A 20,450-nucleotide genomic window follows, 5' to 3' on the forward strand; every position below is an offset into this window, starting at 1 on the left:
CAGAGTGCACTAAGACTCTATTGGGTAAGGCTAACTTATTTGGTTAGTTTATGGTTGTCGCAGAAGCCCTGATAGTAAATGAAATCAGAGCCATGCTAATCTTGAATGAGCATGGAGCTTGATAAAGATCTCAAAACTGCAGGTGTGTGAGGCTCACCTGCCTTTGGAAAGAAATGTTGTTTATCACAAAGTATAATTGCATTGTTGAAGCCTAGACTCCAGCTTTGCAAGTGAAGCAAGATGGTGGACTCAGTCCAGTACAACCTATGGCCTTTAGTGATCATGACTATTGAACGACTCAATATTATGTTCCTTTAAGTGCTACCAAGGAGTCACATCTGCTGCAGTTCTTCCCTATCCAGATGCAGCGCCAGGAGGAAGAGGAAGGCACAAGGCTGTTTGGGTTCACTCGAGAGCCAAACTTGGAAGGAGAAGGGCTCACTACAATTTGTCCATTCCTCAGAATGCACTCTGTTGTTGCTATTAATGGTTGGCTTTTGTCTTTCCCTCCTCCTCAGCCTCTCAAGTTCTGAAGTTTGTCCTCCCCTCCCTCCAAGTTAGCAACCAAAGGCTGCATAATGCATTGGTCTCAGGAACACTGTAAGTAATCCTTGATTACGACCACAATTGAGCCGTAAGTTTACACTGCTAACCAAGACAAAAAATAATTTTTGCACCATTTTGCAACCTTTCTTGCCATAGTTTTTAAGTGAATCACTGCAGCTATTATGTTAGTTATGCCGTTGTTAAATGAATCTGGCTTTCCCCCATTGACTTTGCTTGTCAGGTCACAAAAATTGATCACACCACTGCAAGCATCATAAATACAGTTAGTCCTCGGCTTACGAACACAATTGAGCCCAAACATTATGTTGTTAAGTGAGACATTTCAGTGAGTTTTGCTGAAATGTCATTGAAATGTCAAAATGAAAAGGTCATTTTATGACCTTTCTTGCCACAGTTGTTAAGTGAATCTCTGCAGTTATTAAGTTAGTGACACCGTTGTTAAGTGAATCTGGCTTCCCCATTGACTTTGCTAACCAGAAGGTCGCAAAAGGGGATCACATGACCTGCCAGGATACTGTGACCGTCATAAATGTGAGACAGTTGCCAAGTGTTTGAATTTTGATCACATGACTATGGGGATGCTGCAAAGACCGTAAGTGTGAAAAATGGTCATAAGTCACTTTTTTTTCATCGCCGTTGTAACTTTGAATGGTCACTAAACGAACTGCTGTTAAGTCAAGGACCGCCTGTACATGGCAGTTGCCAAGCGCCCAAATTCTGACCACGAGGATGCTACAACGGTTGCAAGCGTGAGAAACATTCGTAAGTGCCTTTCTGCCCTGCTGTTGTTAACTTTCATCAGTCATTAAACCAATGGCTGCCTATAACAGCTGGGAGACCACAGAAGAGGAAGAACTCTGGAGTGAGCAACAGGTTCATGTAGAGCTGTTTACATTGGGGAGAGGTTGCATTGGGCAACCTGTTTGCTGTGGGTGTGAGAAAAAGCTTTCAAACTTTTGGGTGTTATTGGCACCGGGCGGCACAAGTGGGTTTACTACATTCTGGCTGCATGAGTAAGAAGGGCAGTCCGCAGGCTCCTGCTTGTGCTCTGGCTACAGGTGACTTCCTGGAAAGAAAAGCTTCTCAGGTCCACTGGTCTTTTGCAGCCGGGGTGACCTGCAAAGTGGCTGGCAACCACCTGAACCCCACAGGGCACAAGGGGTTGGACGAAGGAAGCCACCTCGGCCTCCTCCGAAACTGCCAGGAGCCCAATTTACTTGCAAACCACACCCAGCCCCGGGCCTCTCTCTATTTAATCCCCAACTCCCTCATCCCTCAGAAGCGCTGGGCACTGCTCATCCCATGAAGGGGGACCTCCCCTGAAGAGAGGGGTCGAGCCCCGGGGCTGAGCTTACTCCGGTTCCGCGCGGGTGACTTCCCCCGTGCGCGCATCTGAGCATTTCAAGGCCTCGGCGGTGCGTTTTGTGCGCATGTGGCAAAAGTATCTGTTGCGTGTGTCGGCCGCCCTCTTCTCACGCCCGTTGCGAACCTCCAGCGAGTCCGGGCTTTTGATTGACGGCGGCGGGGCGGGTCTCCCCGCGCATCGAATGCCACAGGTGATGTCCCCGGCCCTTCTGTAGGGCGGGGAGCATTGCAAACGCCTGTTGGGGGACACCCCCCTCCCGCGGGGGGCGTGGGTCTCCCGGCCGGCCTGCCCGTTGCCCTTAGAGACGGGCTTCCCCGGCTCGCGCTCTTCCTCCTTCCCGCGGCAGGGCGCCCAGGAGCGCGCCAGCAGGCGGGCGGGAGGTAGGGTGGGCGGACGGACGGGCGGGCAAGCGGGCGGAGCCGTCGGGTCTGGCCCGGGGCTGTGGGATCCTCCTCCCGCCTCCCTGCCGCGCGTGGCTCAGACGTCAGGAGGAGCCCAAAGCGGGCAGGAGGCAGCGCCCATCCACACAGCTGCCAGAAGTGTCGGACGCGGCAGCCGGACGGGGCAGAGCCGGTGGCTTGAAAGCTGCTTCCTGCTTTTAGGGCGAAGTCGAAGGCAAAGCAGGAAGGAGCGAGAGGCGGTGCGGAGGGCCGTGGGGGGGAAAGGGGAGGCTCTCTCGGGGACGGCGGGGGGGGCGCGCGCGCCATGGCCGACGTCTTCCAAGCCTCCGAACCCGGTTCGGGTCCCGACGTGGCTCGGCGGTTCGCCCGGAAAGGGGCCCTTCGGCAGAAAAACGTGCACGAAGTGAGGGACCATAAATTCATCGCGCGGTTCTTCAAGCAGCCCACCTTCTGCAGCCACTGCACCGACTTCATTTGGTAAGGAGAGCCGCCGATCCTATCTCCTCCGACCGCCTCTTCTCCCCCGGTTGCCCCCGGTGCAAGCAAGCCCCCTTCCCCTCCGCAGTGCCGGCGCCTCCCCTCAGTCTCTCCTTCCTCCCGCTTCATCTGGCTTCACCCCGCTAGCCTTCCCCCCCTGCGAAAGGCAGCCCGACTCTTCGCGCCGCCGCCCCCGAGCTGCCTCTGCTCCCCGTCTTTCCTCCTTGAACTCCTCCGCAGATTTCCCCGGGGGAGTAACTGTCTGGGTGCAGGAAGAGAGAGCCCGCGGTCGGTCCTTTCAACTAGGTGCGAAGGATTTCCACTGGGAGTTAACTCCTGGAAAGGCGAGAAAGAGAGCCCCGAGAGCCAGCCAGTGAGAGAGCGGCTGTTCCTCTCCGCTCTCTTCCTTTCCTGAGCTTGTCAGAACTTTGGCAGTTTTCCCCAATCTGGTACCTTCCAAGATGTATTGGACGCCAATGTAGGTTCCTTCTCTGGAAACGATGGGAGGCGATGCCTCGCACCGTCTGGAGGACAACAGTTTGAGGAAAGCACTTTCTGAGTAGGTGTGTGTGTTGCTGAGCGTGAGGGAATCTGCCAGCACACCATTGCTTGCATACCTGTGGGGATAGATATTCATCTTTACTTCCATTGAGAAAGCTTTTGGGCGCTCCTCCAGCTTGCCAGAAAGGCATCCTTGTTGCCTGGTCGCTCTGGAGAGATAATTAAGCAGTATTTCACCGTTCTCAAAGGCACTTCCTCCATTGAAATCTTCCTTCTGTGTCAACTCTGCCACTCCCACTGACCACAAGCTATTCCTGAACCACTTCTGCACTAGAGAAACATACACATTCAGGTCGATCCTTTGCACAAGCTTTATCAGTACGAATTGACTCCCCCCACTTGGCTGTAAAAGACATTTTTCCTCTTCCTTCTTTCTGAGAAAGGGACCTTTGTGTGATAACCCTTGAAAGAGAGCACCTTTCTAACATTGTTGCCAGTGTGTTTGGATAAATAGATAGACAGGATAGATAGATAGACAGACAGATAGGTTACATGATAGAGATTAAGTAGGTAGGTAAATAGACAGACAGAGAGACACAGACAGACATAACATACAAATGATAGAGATGAGAGATAAACAGACAGACATGATAGAGATGAGAGATGAATAGATAGACAAATGATAGAGATGAGAGATGGATAGACAGACAGGCAGACAAATGATAGAGATGAGAGATAAACAAACATGATAGAGATGAGAGATGGACAGACAAATAATAGAGATGAGAGATGGATAGACAGACAGACAGACAAATGATAGAGATGAGAGATAAACAGACAAATGATAGAGATGAGAGATGGATAGACAGACAGACAGACAAATGATAGAGATGAGAGATGGATGGATGCCAACTACAGTATATCCCAGGAAAGAAGCTGTTGTGTCTATATTCCCACTTGCTGCTTTGCTGACCCAGTAATGTGTATGACCTAGCACGTGCCCTCCAAAGGAGATGTGTGTATGTTGCGTTGACTTATTAGCCTTTAAATAAGTATTTCTCAATCTTGGCAACTTAAAAGTGCACACATCTTTTACTTGCCAAGGTTGGGAAACAAATGATTTGGGCCCCTCCCTTCTATGTAACACCTCCTTTCCTTAGAAGAAATGGGAAACCCGAAGCTCTTCATATATTGCTGAACCACACCCCTCTGCATCCCTTATCACTATATCATGGTTAGAATTGCTGGGAAGCCATTGTAGGAGAAGACCAGATGTGGAATACATACTTTTCTACATCTGGAAAATTGTAGGTTCCTCATCTTGCTTCTAACTCATGTACTGGCTGACATGCTAAAATGAAGAAACCGACATCTGCTCTCTACTCTTAAAAAAATCCGTTGCCCACGATTATCTTGTTCATCCATTGAGCTGAGTTTATTTCACAAGGGGTTGATAAGCATTATTCCCTTTATCTGCCTCTTCCTGGTATGGAATACTGATTGCTAACAACTGTTCAGCAGCGACTTCCTAAATTAATAAGAAAATTGTATTGAGTCCCTGACATCACATCAGAAACCGACACAAATTAATTTGTTCTTCCAACACAGGGATTATACTAATATGTCCAAAAGGTTCATCTAGGCTGAAAAAAAATAAAGGTAATAATACCATTATATATGTCTTCTATGAATAATAGCAGATATTCAAATTAAGGGCATCACTACATTCCAAAATACAGTGGGAACATGGAAACGAAAACCTTGCAAATCATTTCTTAAGTCTTTTTCCTGACAATTTCTTCCTTAGACCCAGATTTTTTTGGGGAAAACACTTCTGCCTGACGTAGCCTTTCTGGCCATGTTCACATGACATATTTCCTACTGATTAATCCACAGTTTACTTTATATATTGTGATGGACAGAACACTGCATCATGAGCTAACCATGGGCTACACATGAATGTGATTGCTTGTTTATGTAAAGGATAACTTATTTATACAAAACTTATCCAACTACTGTGTACTGGCTAGAGACGCTTCCGGCTGTAGTTTTGTAAAAGAGATTCTTTTTTCTCCCCAAATTCTGGAGCTCTTTCATGCTCTACTTGAATTCTGTATTGATTGTCTATCATTCATCTGCTTTATTACTGGCCTTTAGAGACGTTCCTTCCCCTTCTTCTTTCTGATCTATCTTGCTCTTTAATGAAAAGCTTTCAGTTCTCACTAGCTACAGTATTGACATAGCATGCTAACAGTTTACGCTCAAGTCTTCGTCATGGAACTTGCAAGGTAATGCTGGGACCACCAGACACTGTCCAACTAACCCTAGGATAGTTGTTACAACCTTAGGGGAGATCCACACATATGTTGCCTTGAATCCCCCTGAGAAAAAAATGGGATGTAAATAAATAAAAGCATATAGCTATAAACTAACTAAACACGACAAGTATGAATTTAAAGGGCGTGCAACATGACTTGCTATCTCATTTTCTTGTTCTAACAAGGCTCAGTCTAAAAGCAAGACCTATAATCATTTTTTTAAAGTAAAAAATAGCTGTAGTTATTTGTGAATTAGATCAGAACAGTAAACGTGTTGGGGGGAATGTTAAAATCTCTCCCACTTCCACCCCAGAAGTCACTTGAAAACAACAGGCCAAACCTGTCTTTTAATTGAAAGGGCAAAAATACAGTATCTGTATTTCCCTGGAAAACCAATTTGCAACACTCTGTGTGTTGATAACTTGTAAAAATGACATGGTGAAAAAAATTGATTCCCTTGCTCCTGTTTCAATTAAATTCCAAGTCCTTCAGCTCTGTTTTTAAACAAAGACAAAAATAGCAGATTTATCAGTTCACGCCTAGTTTGCATCTAATTTATCAGTTGTCATTTGGCTTTTACTCTTCGTCATGTTCATTTACAGAGTTCTTAACTAATTAATAGTTATTGGAGATCAGGTCTTCATATTCTAACAATGAAACCAAGGGTTAATTTCTTTTTAATGTCAGTATAAGTTAATAACTTAGCATTCTGTATTTAACAGTAGAACAGAATTAAGGTTTCTTAATTTTAATTCTGGTTTATTATCATTACACAAAATTGGTGGATACATAGGATAACAGTCACTTTGCTTTTTAGGCTAGGGAGAGCACTCAGATAAATCACATTTTTATTCATGATTTGTTGCTCTTAAAGAAGCCAGAATCTGGAAACTGTTCCGTCTTGCTTCTTTTGAGAACAGTAAGCCAGGAATCCTATTAAGATAGTTATGCTAAACAGGCTATATAGAAAGAGGTTTCCTGGTTTGTTTGGCTATGTATACCGAGCAGAGATGCCAAAGGTTTCCCATGCTCTAATAGCCATTGTAGGAGAAGACCTGTGCTAGTCTGGGTGGAAAGATATTTTATTAAAACTCATAAGCTTAAAAGATGCATAGTGTGTCTAGACAGATGTAGGAGTTAATTTTGAGTGATGGGGGGGAAGAAAGGAGAACGCGGCGTGGGGAGAAAGGAGAAGACAGAGTAGTTATGCAAACACAGATTATATATCAGACAGATTACAAGTATTTTACCAATTACAATATGTTAAAAATACATTGCGTGTCCTGTGCTGGCATGCCCTGGAAAATGAAAATGATCTGATTTTTATGCTGTCCTTGTTTTGAATCCTCATGTCAAAGTTGTGTCCATTAATTTTTTTTCTGCAAACTTTTCTCCCCATTTGACCTACATAGACTCCAGAGGGGCATTGCTGACAGATGATAGCATATTTCATATTAGAAGAAGAGCATGTGAAGGTGCCTCTGACCGTGTGTGTGTCTGTATGCATGTGGGGGCCTAGGATAGTGCTGTTGATGTAGGAGTTTTTATTTTATGCCGCCCGTCTTACTAATATAGCAACTCTGAGAAGTTTACAATGTAATAAAATGTAAAAAAAAAAAAAAGACACGGCAATTAAAAGTAAGAGGGTTTAATAGAACAGGTAAAAAGCAAGATAATGTTGGGGCTCTTCTCTATTCCATCAGCCACCCCCAATGTAAGAGATCCATGTCATATCTCCAAGTGAGGTGGCAGAGCCAAGTTTTCAGGGTCTTCTGAAAGACCAGGAGCATGGGGACAGATTTCGCCTCTAGTGGGAGAATATTCCAAAGGGTGGGAGACACAGTAGCAATAGCAATAGCATTTAGACTTATATGCTGCTTTACAGTGCTTCACAGACCTCTCTCAGCAGCTTACAGAGTCAGCCTATTGGCTCCCCAATACTGGGTCCTCATTTTACCAACCTTGGAAGGATGGAAGGCTGAGTCAACCTTGAGCCAGTGAATGCTTGGAGTGAACAGTGAGTTAGCCTGCAATACTGCATTCTAACCACTGCGCCACCACAGCTTCAGTAGAGAAGGCTCTGCTCTTGGAACCCACCCCCCAACTGAAGTTATTTGGTAGGTGGGATATATAAGTAGGCTGTTCTGCTGGAATGAGTGGGTGAGCTAGTCTCATTCGGGTGAAACAGCTCCTTAGATGCTGGGCCCCCACATGCTATTTTTTGATGCATTGTATGGCAAACCTCAATGTGAAGGGTGTGTGTGTGTGTGTGTGTTACCACTGCATTTTCTCGCTGTCTAGTTGTTTTCTCTCTCTCCCCCTTAAGTTGAGCTCACCTCAACTTCTGATAAGTACATGAATGCATGTAAAGTTTTTTGGCAACAGTTCAGAATAGTTTGCTATTGCTTTCCTACAGGGTGCCTTTTCACTCCTGAAATTCCCTGGGGGTTATGTCTATGTACATCCACATGTACACACTGCTTATTATGGAGAAAAAAATGTGTGGTATATTTAGGACCTTCATCAAATTCATTCTGAAGTGTATATAATGTCAAATGATTTGGCAATTGCCAAACAAGCAGGGTGGCCTTTTCTTCTCTTTATTAATAAAGTCAGTAAAGAACTACACTAGGTTTCTGTTACTGCACTCACTTTTGATGGAAGGAGGACTTAAAATACTTTCAGTATTTTTCATACGTATTCAGTATTGTACATGTGTATTGGGGGAGAAGGAATTCTTAAGGTTTATTATGGTCTTAAAGTACAAATGAGACAAAATTCTCCACATAGCAAACCTCAAGCCAGGTAATAAATTCCACTGGGAAGTCAGAAAATAATATTTCTTGATTAAATCCCAAGTTTTTATCATGTAAACTAGGTAAAGCTATGCGGTTAAACGTGTTTATATATATTGTTGTATTTTAGTTGATTAACCATGGAATGCATCCAGACTAAATTAGTTTAACTAATAGCCACCAAAAGCAGTGATGCACCTTGTACAGTACTCTATATGGTTTTATAGAGTGTGAAATTTAGTCCAGATTCAATCATGTAAGTGACCCAGCATACTTCTCCTTTATGCTCATCTTGCTAGCAAAACATGACTAAGTATTCATGTGTCGCAACAATTTACATTCAATTCATCTTGCTTTTACAGTACTTGCATGTGGTGGTTTGTTTATCTAAGGGCGGGTTCAATACACAAACATTGCAAGATGATTGAAAAGTAGAGTTTCCAGGATGTAGCCCTGTTTAAACTAACTTAAGGCATCTTACATTGAACACAGTGGTACTCTCTGAATGGTTTCTTTGAAGACATTTCAAATTTAGGAAATAGTAGTAGAAAACAGAGTGGTCCTTGTTTCATTGTGCATGAGCATCCAAAAAATAGCTGTGTTTGCATGCTTAATCGTGGTTTGTTTGTTTGTTTGTTTACTAGATTTATATTGCTACTTATTTTCACATGGTGACTCAAGGCAGCTTACAAGAATATTAAAAAATCATATAAAAACAATAAAACTAATGAAAGAGAGAATCATAGATAATAAAATACCCCCCCTGGCCCCCACCTTGACGACAACACATCACACAGGCCATTTAATGGGCTCCATCCCACGCTGGGTTCCCCAGGCCCGCTGGCAGAACCAGGTCTTCAGCGCCTTCCAGAAGAGTGGGGGTCCCAACAGGTGTATCTCCCTAGGGCAGGGATCTTCAAACTTTACAGATTTAAGACTTGTGGACTTCAACTCCCAGAATTCCTCCTCCAGTCATGTTAGCTCAGGAATTCTGGGAGTTGAAGTCCACAAGTCTGAAACTTGCCAAATTTGAAGAGCCTTGCCCTAGGGGATAGGACCTGCAACATTCCTTGCGGGTCCCATTCGCTCTGGCGGGTTGGGTAGATGTGACCGGCAAGAGACAGTTGTTCAGATAACCTGGTTTAACCATCGTTTATGGAATTACCCAAATTTTCTGATTTCACATAACATGTTGAATAGTAAATATAGGCAAGGTTTGCTAAGACATTAAGATAAAATATGATTCTCTAGGTTGTTGTTCCCTTCAAAACCAGGTACTTTGGTCTGAACGAATTGGAATATATATATATTTTAAAGATGATAAAAACAGGAGTAGATTGGATTTTCTCACATATATAGTATATTCAAGGAAACGAGTACTTTGTATCCTAGAGATTTGTAACTCTTGTCTAGTAGAATCAGAATACAAAATATCCTGGGCAGAGTGTCTGAACGTCCTGAATTAAGGTATAATCTGTCCCTTAGGGGAAAGCCTGCAAGCACCACGGAGAGTAACACCACTGGATACAACAGATTTGAAAGAGAGAAGAGGTTACGCTATTATTGGCTTTGTGTTTTTTCTCCTCTGTATACTTGTTGAAAATACCCTGTGTGGGCAGTGGGAAGAAACTAAAGAAAGAAAATAGGAAAAAGGGAAAATGTCCCTATTTTACATACATGGATTTAAAAAAAAGTCACAAAGGATAAAATATGACCAGTGATTTGAGACCACCTGGGAACAGAAGGGTTATGCAGAAGTTAAATTATCCATTGGCTGTATTTTCAAGTACAGAGGGATAATTAACGCATTTTAAAAGCTACAGTACTTTGAAATTCCTCTTGTACAACTTGTTAAATTTGTACTCCAGCTTTACTCCATAAGCTCAAAGTAGTACTTATATTAGCTCTGCCCTTCTTCTTAGAGCAAATGGGTTAAATGGGGAGACAGCGAAAGAGAATGAGAGACAGAAACAATATGCTGAGTTCAAAATTGGTGAGTTTCATGGTTGAAGCAGGTTACTTTAGCCCTTATTTCCCTCTCTTTGACTTGTGTTTCTGTGTTAGCAGTAAAGGAGTTATATGTATATTCTTCAAAGCTTTTTTTATAGTTTATAGGAGAAAAATATCTGCCCATTGAATTACAAGATCTTATCTCAGAAGACATTTAATTACAACCATTTATCAAAGATGCTAGCAATCATTATGTAAACAGTGTGTTAGAGTTAATCAGTAGTACAGGTCATCCTCAATTTACAACCATTCATTTAGTGACCATTTGAAATTACAACGGCACTGGAAAAAAACCTTATGACTGTTTTTTACATTAATTATTGCAGCATCCCCGTGGTCACATGATCAGAATTCAGATGCCTGACAACTAACTCATATTTATGATGGTTGCAGGGTCCCGGGCTCATGTGAACCCCTTTCGTGACCTTCTGACAAGCAAAGTTAACAGAGAAACCAGATTCACTTAACAACATGTTACTAACCTAACAACTGAAGTGATTCACTTAACTGTGGCAAGAAAGGTTGTAAAATGTTGGCAAATTTCATTTAACAACTGTCTCGCTTAGCAACAAAAATTTTGGGCTTAATTGTGGTTGTAAGTTGAGGATTACCTGTCTTTATCAAATATGTTGTTATTGAACTAAAAGAAGAGCATCTGTGATTTTAATAGGTTATGCTGGCTATTTTTTCCTGTGTAATTCTTACATGATGAGTATTTTTAAATTTATTTTTAGATAGGTATTCAATGAATATTTTTTTTATTTGTTTGAATTGTTTGTGCAATTTGTGCAAATATGCAGAATGCAGAAATGGTAATAAGCACAAATTATTATTTTTTTAATTTAAGTTTTCTGTCTTGAGGCAGCGGGTAGAAATCATGTTTTAGAACTTAAAACCTTAAGTTCGACCCTGTGGTAAGGGGCTAACAGCTGTTTTTAACAACATCATTTTGGATATTTTTGTAGCGTTATTGTTTGCGCCTTCAGAGCTTGCTAATGTTTGCAGAAGTAAGGACTTTTTTTTTTGAAGTGGCCCAAAAGAATATTGAAGTCAAACATTTATGTCCTGGTTACTGATAGGTAATAGACACTGTTAATCTATATTTAAACTCCTACAGTGTGCTCATAGAAATAAAGCAGACAAACAAGCCTCTTGCCCATATGAAATCTCCACCTTATTATGGAAACATAATTGTTTACCATTCTGTGGTCTCTGAAAAATTCTTCCTTGCAGCTGGATTTAACGAAGTTAAATATCTCAGTGGGATTGCATCTGTTTTACTTGGACATAGGATTGCTCTTCCACTGGGACCTTTTCTCTCTCCCATGACCCATGCGTTGTTAGTTGCTGTCAAGACAATGTCAACTCCTCGCGACCCAGTGAATGGTTGCCCTGAACTGTGCTCAGTTTTAGATGGCTGATCCTTGCTAGGATGGCACCAGGGGCTGCTGCTGTTGTACCAACCCTTCACCCTGCCAGTCGTTCTCTTTCGTATTTTCTTTCAACCCGACTAAGCATGAGATTTTTCTCTAATTATCTGTCTCTTTGCCTGAAGTGTCCATAGCTTGATGGCTGGTCTTGTCACTCGAGCTTTTGTGGAAAGTTTAGCTTTGATTTCCTCAATATTGACTGGTCTGTTTATCAGGCAATCCTTGATATCTGCAGTATATGGGTTCCCCCCCATCTTGTGCCTTTACTATCCAACTTGCCCATCCATATTATGTTCTTGAAAATATCGTGGTCCAAACAAATCAGATCTTGGTACATATGGAAATTTTTCTGTACTTAAAGAACTTTGGCCTTACATAACCATTTTTCCAACAGTATTTCATCATTTGGGTGCTTGTGGTTTCATTGCTTATCCAAGCCAATTGAAATTGTCAGCTATATATATTTCCCCTCAGTCAAAGATGAAATTACAGATATTACCAGTTGTTAGAATCTTGCTCCTCTTTCATTAAAGTGCAGGCCAATTTTGAGACTATAGTCCTTGATCTTGATAAGCAGATAGTTCAGCACATTTTCATGTACAGCCAATAATTTAGTATCATAAATACAATAACTTTCAGCATGCATAATCCTTATGTCTTTTATAAGCTATGAAATTCCATTTTTGAAGGTTGGGAAATCATTTAGCGCAATCTGTGAATGGGACTATTGCCCTTTTCCATCTGAATCAGTTGAAGTTGGTCATCACTTCTCACCTCTTTATTTTCATAAAAGTTTCAGTAGGGAAACCTGATTTTCAGGCCACAGATAGAAACGTGGAAGTCAAAGGTTAGCTCCAGAGAACTCTTAGACTGAAAAAATGAAAGTCAATGTTGGCTTAAAAAGACAGGAAAAACAGGCCCAAATGGGAAAATGGAATTGATATAGGGCAGTTTTTCTGTGTGCCACTATAGAGAAATTTTCCTGATAGTGAGAACAATTAATCAGGGGAAGGGCTTGCATTCAGAAGTTGTGGGTGCTTCATCACTGGAGGTCTTCAAGAAGAGATTGGACAGCCATTTGCCAGAATGGTATAGGTCAGGATCTCCTGTTCGAGCAGCGGGATGGACTAGAAAACCTCCAAGGTCCCTTCTAACTCTGTTATTCTATATTCTGTTGTAGATATCTTTGTTAACCAAATTTTGAGTGGAATGTGGAACTAAGAGAAAGTTTTACCGGTATTCCTAGAAGCCGCTCTTCTGACCATATACATATAGTATACCCTTATATTTCATATGGTCCAATGAGATGCAGGAACCCAGAATCTGATAGCCTGTGGTTATAAAAATGTTTAAATTTAATACATTTTCGTTTCAGATGATAAAGAGTTTCTCTACTAGAGAAGTAGGTTTGTGCATAAAGTGACTCTTAAGTAATTATGAAGCATACACCTCAGATATTTATAATGATCATTGAGCTATCAAGTAATATTATTTTTGAGACAGGTTAAGGACAACATTTATGTACTTCAGTTATTTTATGAGACTGCTCACTCATCAATGACTTCAGGTGTTTTACAGAATCATGAGAGTATATGTCATATGTCATGACATATGTCACCATATATCATGCACACACGTTTGCACATAATAAGAAATCAGAAGGTGTAGAGCAGCAATTATTGAACCCAAGTAACGTAAATGGTTACTTTTAATTAAACTTAAATATAGAATGCTGGGACCCATGATTCCTGTGAGAATGAAATTCATGGAAATTGTAGCTAGTTACCTCAGCATCTCCATGCCTTCCAACTACACTTCCCAGAAACCTATAGGTTGGGTGGCACAAGGGAAGATGGGAGGCCCATATCTTTGCCCTCTTTCCTGCCTCCCTCTGACCCTTGTTAGGTCTGACAGGTAAGGGGCTGCTTTGAAAATGAGGCTAAAATTTGAAATCTCTTAATGGCAGTGGGTGGCGAGAGAAGGATGAGGCAGTAGGTGGCAAAATAGGTCTATCTGGGGGGCACTAGGTCTAGCTGGTAGTGGGTGGGTGAATCCTCTTCCCCCCTGGGGGAGGGGGCTCTTGGGGACATATCAGGATGAGGAGCAGGGTATTATAATTTTCCTTATGATCCATGGCTCCCTTTGTTCCCCTTCTTCCTGGCAAAATGGCACGCAGTTTTGTGTGTCAGCCAAGAAGGAATGATTTCTGGTGCTCCGTGCAAGCTTCCCACAAACACAATCAGTGGGAAAGCTGGTAGGAAGTCATTCTGCTGCTCTTGTTTAGTAAGGAAATACATCTGAAATGATGACTTAATAGATGACTGGTGGCTTCTGTATGTGCGTGTACCTCAGATTATAATTCTCTTAGTAATATATGAAACGTCAATTTACAAAGGCAACTGCTGATCAAATGTGAGTGTCTACAAGAATGCTTTTTGTATTTTGGAATATGTAGTCAGTCTAGACCAGGGGTGTCCAACCTTGGCAACTTTAAGACTTGTGGACTTCAACTCCCAGCTTTGCTGGCTGAGGAATTCTGGGAGTTGAAGTCCACAAGTCTTAAAGTTGCCAAGGTTGGACACCCCTGGTCTAGTATGAAAAATAATGTCTTCCTGAGGAGAGGTGGACTAGACTATAGGAAAACTCCCAATAATTGAATATCTTGGCTTGTGGATCTCATATTCAGCTTTCATAGAAAAGCTGTCCACTGTCTTCCATATATATTGATCTACAGCCCCATAATTCTGAACAAGGAACAGATGCTAGGGGAATTGGAGGCTAATTTATCTAGAGAATGCCAGGTTATCAGGGTTTGAATTAGACACATTATCATTCAATAGCCAAATATGAGACTTTGGACTTCAGAAGCTGCAAAGATAGTTTAATCATTAATTATCATACCATCAAAAGGAATCATAATAGAGTGATATGAATCATTACATTGTCAAAATAATATTACTTTTTTTTTAAATCAAGAAGTGCCTTCCAAAGAAATTTGGATTTCATTTGAATAAACTGTAGCCCATTTTTTCTCGTGTGGCAGAATTTAGTAGAGAAAATGTTAAGCTACTGGTACATACAGTATCAAATAGAAGATAGCCTGCATTATTTCTCATATTAAGTGTACCACATCACAATATTTCCACATTACATTGATATATTACATCATTGTGCAATAGTCCACAAATTTTCTTCAAAACTGAATATAGGAATTTGGGGGGGGGAAACCTGTTTTTAGTTGAAAGTAAGAGATCTTAACAGCTTCATTTTGCTCTGACAATAAGTTTAAACATATTGTAGATCAGTATTAATTTAATATCAAAATATATTTCTAAGTCTTTTCTTTTTTTCTCCTCCTTACAGGGGGTTTGGAAAACAAGGATTTCAGTGCCAAGGTAAGATATAAATGATTTTATAATGGTTTCTATTTCTGTTTTAATAATTAAATCTAGTAATGTATGAACCTCAAGAAGGAATTAAGCGTGTTAAAAGGAGGATATTAAATTATCTAAAAGGATGTGTATTGTTTAATCATTTATCTCATGAATGGAATCATGCACAAAAGAGTTTCATTTCAGCAGAGTTTCCTAAAATTAAATGTCATGTAATCTGCATATAGAGAACTCTTTAATTTTTCATGAAAATAATCTTTGTGGTTTATTTTGGTAGAGAACATTTCTCTTGTCGGGAGCTGCTGTCTCTGTGTGGGTGTTTTGAAAAGTGGTTTCACTCTCTGTTGGGTTTCCTTTAATACTCCCTTCTACCTTTTCCCTCCATTATTAATTGGCCTTAGTTTTATATTCATCTGGACCTTTGGTCATTGACTTTAATTGGTTTATTTTGTGGCATGGTGTAAGAGAAGACAAACTATCTCAAAGCAGTGTTTGTTGCTTGCAGTGAAGTCTTTTAAGTCTTGGGACGGAGAAGAAATCCATTTCTGTAAACTGCATTAACAGTAATACGAATCATATTATGTACTCAACAAAGGTGAACCATATGCTTTGAATGTGAACAGAAGAACTGTGTTGCCATACATCAGACTATAAATTCATCTACCCCAGTATGATCTATGCCAGACCTCAGTAGCCCTCAAAGGACTTGGGCAGAAGACTTACTTCATTTTCTCTTCCCTGGAGATTTTATGGATCAAAACTAGAAATTTGAAATATGTGCCTTGGCCTCTTTCCTGATGCCTGTAATTTTATCATGGGTATCCTTTCCCTGAGATGGCTATGGAGCATTAATATGCTATTAATATCTCTAAGCTATATTCTTCCTGTTTACACTTTAATATTGTTATTGAGTGTTGATTGTATAAGTTAGTGTTTTACCATGGAAACCATTTGTATTAGCTAGATGAATGAAGCAGCATTTAGTCGGATAATTTCATCCTGTCAGAGAGCAAATGATGGTAGCAGCTGAAAATTGTGATACGTGATATCTACAAGTTTTTATTTTTATTTTTTGGAAAGCCTTTGCCCTGGGATTGTCTGATCCGATTATCGACTTGATAAATATTGTTGGCATGAACCTTTGCTGGGGTCATAACCACCATACCACAAAACCTATATTTAACGGTTTTGAAATTTGAACCAGGAGATTTGAACTCTGATTTTAAAGAGATACTGAAAAGGAAAAGAGCATTAAATTACAGTCTCTTACAGCTGATAGCTAGCAATATATTGTTGAATCTTGTCACACTAACAAAGGAGATGGTTTTCCTTGTATTAAACGTTCAGAAGTTAGAAAAATGTAGTGCCACTTTGTGAGAACTGGAATGTTCCCAGTTCAAATAGTTCCTTTGCAGCCTTAAATAACCTCCTGGTCATATTACCATATCTAAGAAGGAGATGCGAGTAGTCCTCAACTTAAAACATTCATTAAGTGACTGCTCAAAGTTACAGTGGCACTGAAAAAGTGATTTACTCTATTAGTCACGTATAAGTTTTTCACACTTATGACCATTGCAGCGTCTCCGTAGTCATGTAATCAAATTTCATTTAGTGACCATTTGAAGTTACAACAGTGCTGAAAAAAGTGACTTATGACCATTTTCTCACACTTACAACCTTTGCGGCACCCCCATGGTTAGGTGATCAAAATTCAGATGCTTGGCAACTGACTCATGTTTATGATGATTGCAGTGTCCTGAGCTCATGTGATTATCTTTTGTGACCATTCTAACAAGCAAAGCCAATAGGGAAGCCAGATTCACTTAACGATGTGTCGCTAACCTAACAACTGCAATGATTCACTTAACAACTGTGGCAAGAAAGGTTGTAAAATGGGGCAAAATTCATTTAACAATTGTCTTGCTTAGCAACAGAAATTTTGGGCTCAGTTGTGGTAGTAAGTTGAGGTCTACTATACATTCTCTTGTCCCAAAGGTGCTTTTTTTCAGGAGGCAACTGGACTTCTTTGTTCTTTCTTTTGAAGACGTTTCTCTTCTCATCCAAGAAGCTTCTTCAGCTCTGACTGGATAGTGGGGAATGGAAGGCTTTATATTCCTTGCAGACAGCTGGTCATTTGCATCCTTTTAGAGCAGGGCTGTCAAACTCACATCATCATATCATTGTCACATGATGTATCATGACTTTCCCCCCCCTTCGCTAAACTGGGTCTGGGTGTGGCCAGCACATGATGCATCCGGCCTGGGGTCGTGAGTTTGGCAGACCTGTTTTAGAGGGTTGGTGAAGCACTTGGAGGTTTATCTGTGTCCTCAGGGTCAACTGAAGCTTCTTGGATGAGAAGCAAAATGTCTTCAAAAGAAAAAACAAGGAAGTCCAGTTGCCACCTGAAAAAAGCACCTTTGGGACAACCATGATCTGGATGGCTGAGAATCTCTTCAGACTTTTATACATTCTCTTTGGAGCAGTTTGTCAGAATTGGTATGAATTCATTTCAAGTGCTATACCAGTGCTAGGTTTTACACCTTGTTCTGAGTACAGATATTCATGAACCATGGGAGAGTTAATGTTATACAATAGTTCAGCTGCTGAATTAGGAGCAGGAAGGTCCAAGTTTTGATCCACCTCTAACCATGGAGACTCACTGGTTCTCTCTGAGCTAGTTATACTTTCTCAGTTCAGTGTTGTTTCTGTGGTAAGAAAAAAAGGATATGTTCACATGTATGCAAGTATGGCTCTTGAGGACTTTGAATGAAACATGGGACATAAATTTAATAAACTAAATAAGTAAAATGATTTCCAAGAGGGAGATTCTTCCACACAAACTTTCTAATGAAAGCATGCAGTTGGGCAGGTCTATTAATTTCTTTATTGTCATGCCACTTCAGCCACTTTGAACATTTGGATTGTAAATAATACATTTGTAAACGTGGCCTTTAAACTCTGGAGGCATCTGATCTCAAACACAGGAAGCAACTCAATTGGAGTCTGTGCTTCAGGAAGTTATTGGTGAAATATAAGCAAACATCCAGCATGATCCAGTTACCATAGGGATTTATTGTCTTTATACTTGCTCCTTTTCCTGCTCCTAATAGTTCTGGATTAATTTATTTGAAAGAGGCTGGGATTTTTTTCTGAGAAAGCCAGATGTATTGGAGAATTTGCAGAAGTCTAAGGCCAATTTGATCAACAGCTGTGTTCAATCTGAGGCTGTATTCTGCTGAAAGGATTGACAACAACTGCTCTAATTTTGCATCATAGTGTTTAGATTTAGATTACTTTATTGTCAATGCACCTCGTACAACGAAATCAAACACCATCTTCAGTGCACATCATGACCATGACCATGAAAATAAACACAAACACACATCCTTCACCCTTCACACATTGAACCGACCGCCCACACCACACCACACCAACACTGCACTATACAGCAGAATTCAAAAGAGTTATTGCCCTGGGGTAGAAGCTGTTTTTCAGCCTATTTGTCCTTGTTTTTATTATTCTGTACAGTCTGCCAGATGGTAATAGTTCAAAAAAAAAAAAAAAAAGGATTCCCAGGATGAGATGGATCTTTGAGAATGTTTTGAACTTTCTTAAGGCAGCGGGAGCTATAAAGCTCTTCCAAAGAGGGGAGAGGGCAACCAATGATCTTCTGGGCAATGACGTTAACCCTCTGGAGTGCTTCCTATCTGCCACTGTGCAATTGGCAAACCATACAGAGGTGTCCCTTGTCTCAAGATTTTCTCCCCCCACCCCCAGCAACACAGTCCTCTTTCTGGAACAGTTTTTGACAATCTGGTGGGGTTTTTTTTGGATAGGTTGGGCTTTAAATCCCTTGATTCTCTTAGCAAGTTTTGGCATTAAAGATATCTGGAGGGCCATAAGTAGAAAAATGGTGCTAGAGGCTGTAGTACTAGCATTCTGTACTTGGATAACCAGTTAAGGTAAAACTTAATTTAATTATACAACTGCCAATTGACTAAATTGCTCTGGCAATTGGTTTGATATTCAACTGAAAGACAAACATACTGTCAATCATACACAAATGTGGAACTTTCAAATTTTCAACATATAACCTACTTTTCCATGGATTATTTTATTGATACCACTGGCAAATTTGGGAAGGTGGGCACGTGTAGTTTAAAATGTTGGTGCTTTGATTTATGCCATGCATTCTTTTATTATATATACTTAACTAATGTGCACTGGGGACGGGAATAGAGTCATTATAGGTGATTTGTGTATTTAGTTATAAGGAATGTTATGAATGTCTTCGCTTGGAATGTAAATTATAAGCAAAACTCTGCTAATGGGATATTTCCTTCGCAAGTAGGGAAGAGTGGCTTGTTTATGAATACTCTTCCTGTAGTGTTAGAAGATCTTCAGGAAAGGATTTTATGCTCTAACTGAGCCATGCTGTGAATGTAAGGAATCCATTTATTTATAAAACGGCAACAAGGATCCAGAATCTTAAGTGTAATTTTCCGCATAAATTGCCATTTCTTGCCATATTTCGGCAGCTCCAAGAGATTTCCAAGCAAAAGTAAATATTTTCAAATGAAAATCCTATTTATTGAAATCACACACCATTTAAAGGACATAAGTCAAAAGAAATTCATGAGGTGATTATGTGGCACTGACTGTTAATAGAGAGAAGGGGGAGGGGAAGATATGTGGCCTGAGAAACAGAGAAATTAAATTGAATGCATGGAAGATTGTCCATGAAAAAATCCAGCCATCATATCCTCCTCGGTCCAAATTTGCTTGTACTGTACCTGAAAAATTACTGGCTTTCATTACATGTAATGGTCACTGACAAGTTTTTTCCTTGTTGTCAAATTATCCAGAAGGTTTCCTTCTTGGAAACATACGTAGACTTGCAGCTGTAGAGAAGGCAGCATGAAATGGTAAGATAAGGTCAGTGTGAAGTGATATTACTTGAAATAGCAACAAGCAAGAGATAGTTGACTTACAAAACCAAGCATATCAAACATTTATCCGGCACTTGCAGTGTCCAAAGCATTTCAGTTATATCATTTCTGTACCCTTTACAGCAGTGAGGGAAGTTATCATTTGCTATCATAGAGATAGAGGGATGAGGACTGAAAGAGAAATTGTGTAAAATGTATTGAGCTATTAAAAAAATGTCCACAGTACTTGAAGACATTCCAGTCC

At 40.8% G+C, this 20,450-nt stretch overlaps 1 protein-coding gene across 3 annotated transcripts in view; it reads left to right on the forward strand.

The window, feature by feature from the left end:
• Positions 1 to 2,392: 2,392 nt before the first annotated feature.
• The window catches only part of PRKCA (protein kinase C alpha), a 191,809-nt gene continuing 173,751 nt past the window's right edge, over positions 2,393 to 20,450 (forward strand). The window contains exons 1-2 of one of the 3 annotated variants that reach the window (XM_087956096.1): positions 2,393 to 2,811; positions 15,229 to 15,260. In XM_087956096.1, coding sequence (XP_087812222.1) covers positions 2,639 to 2,811; positions 15,229 to 15,260 — 205 coding nt within the window. In that variant the 5' untranslated portion in view covers positions 2,393 to 2,638. The remainder of the gene's footprint in view (positions 2,812 to 15,228; positions 15,261 to 20,450) is intronic. The other 2 variants (XM_087956094.1, XM_026678784.2) reach the window with 2 other exon arrangements.

This window comes from Notechis scutatus, chromosome 2 (assembly GCF_049901735.1).
Source record: "Notechis scutatus isolate UNSWTSFEM ecotype Mainland chromosome 2, rNotScu1.2, whole genome shotgun sequence".
Lineage (NCBI taxonomy): Eukaryota > Metazoa > Chordata > Lepidosauria > Squamata > Elapidae > Notechis > Notechis scutatus.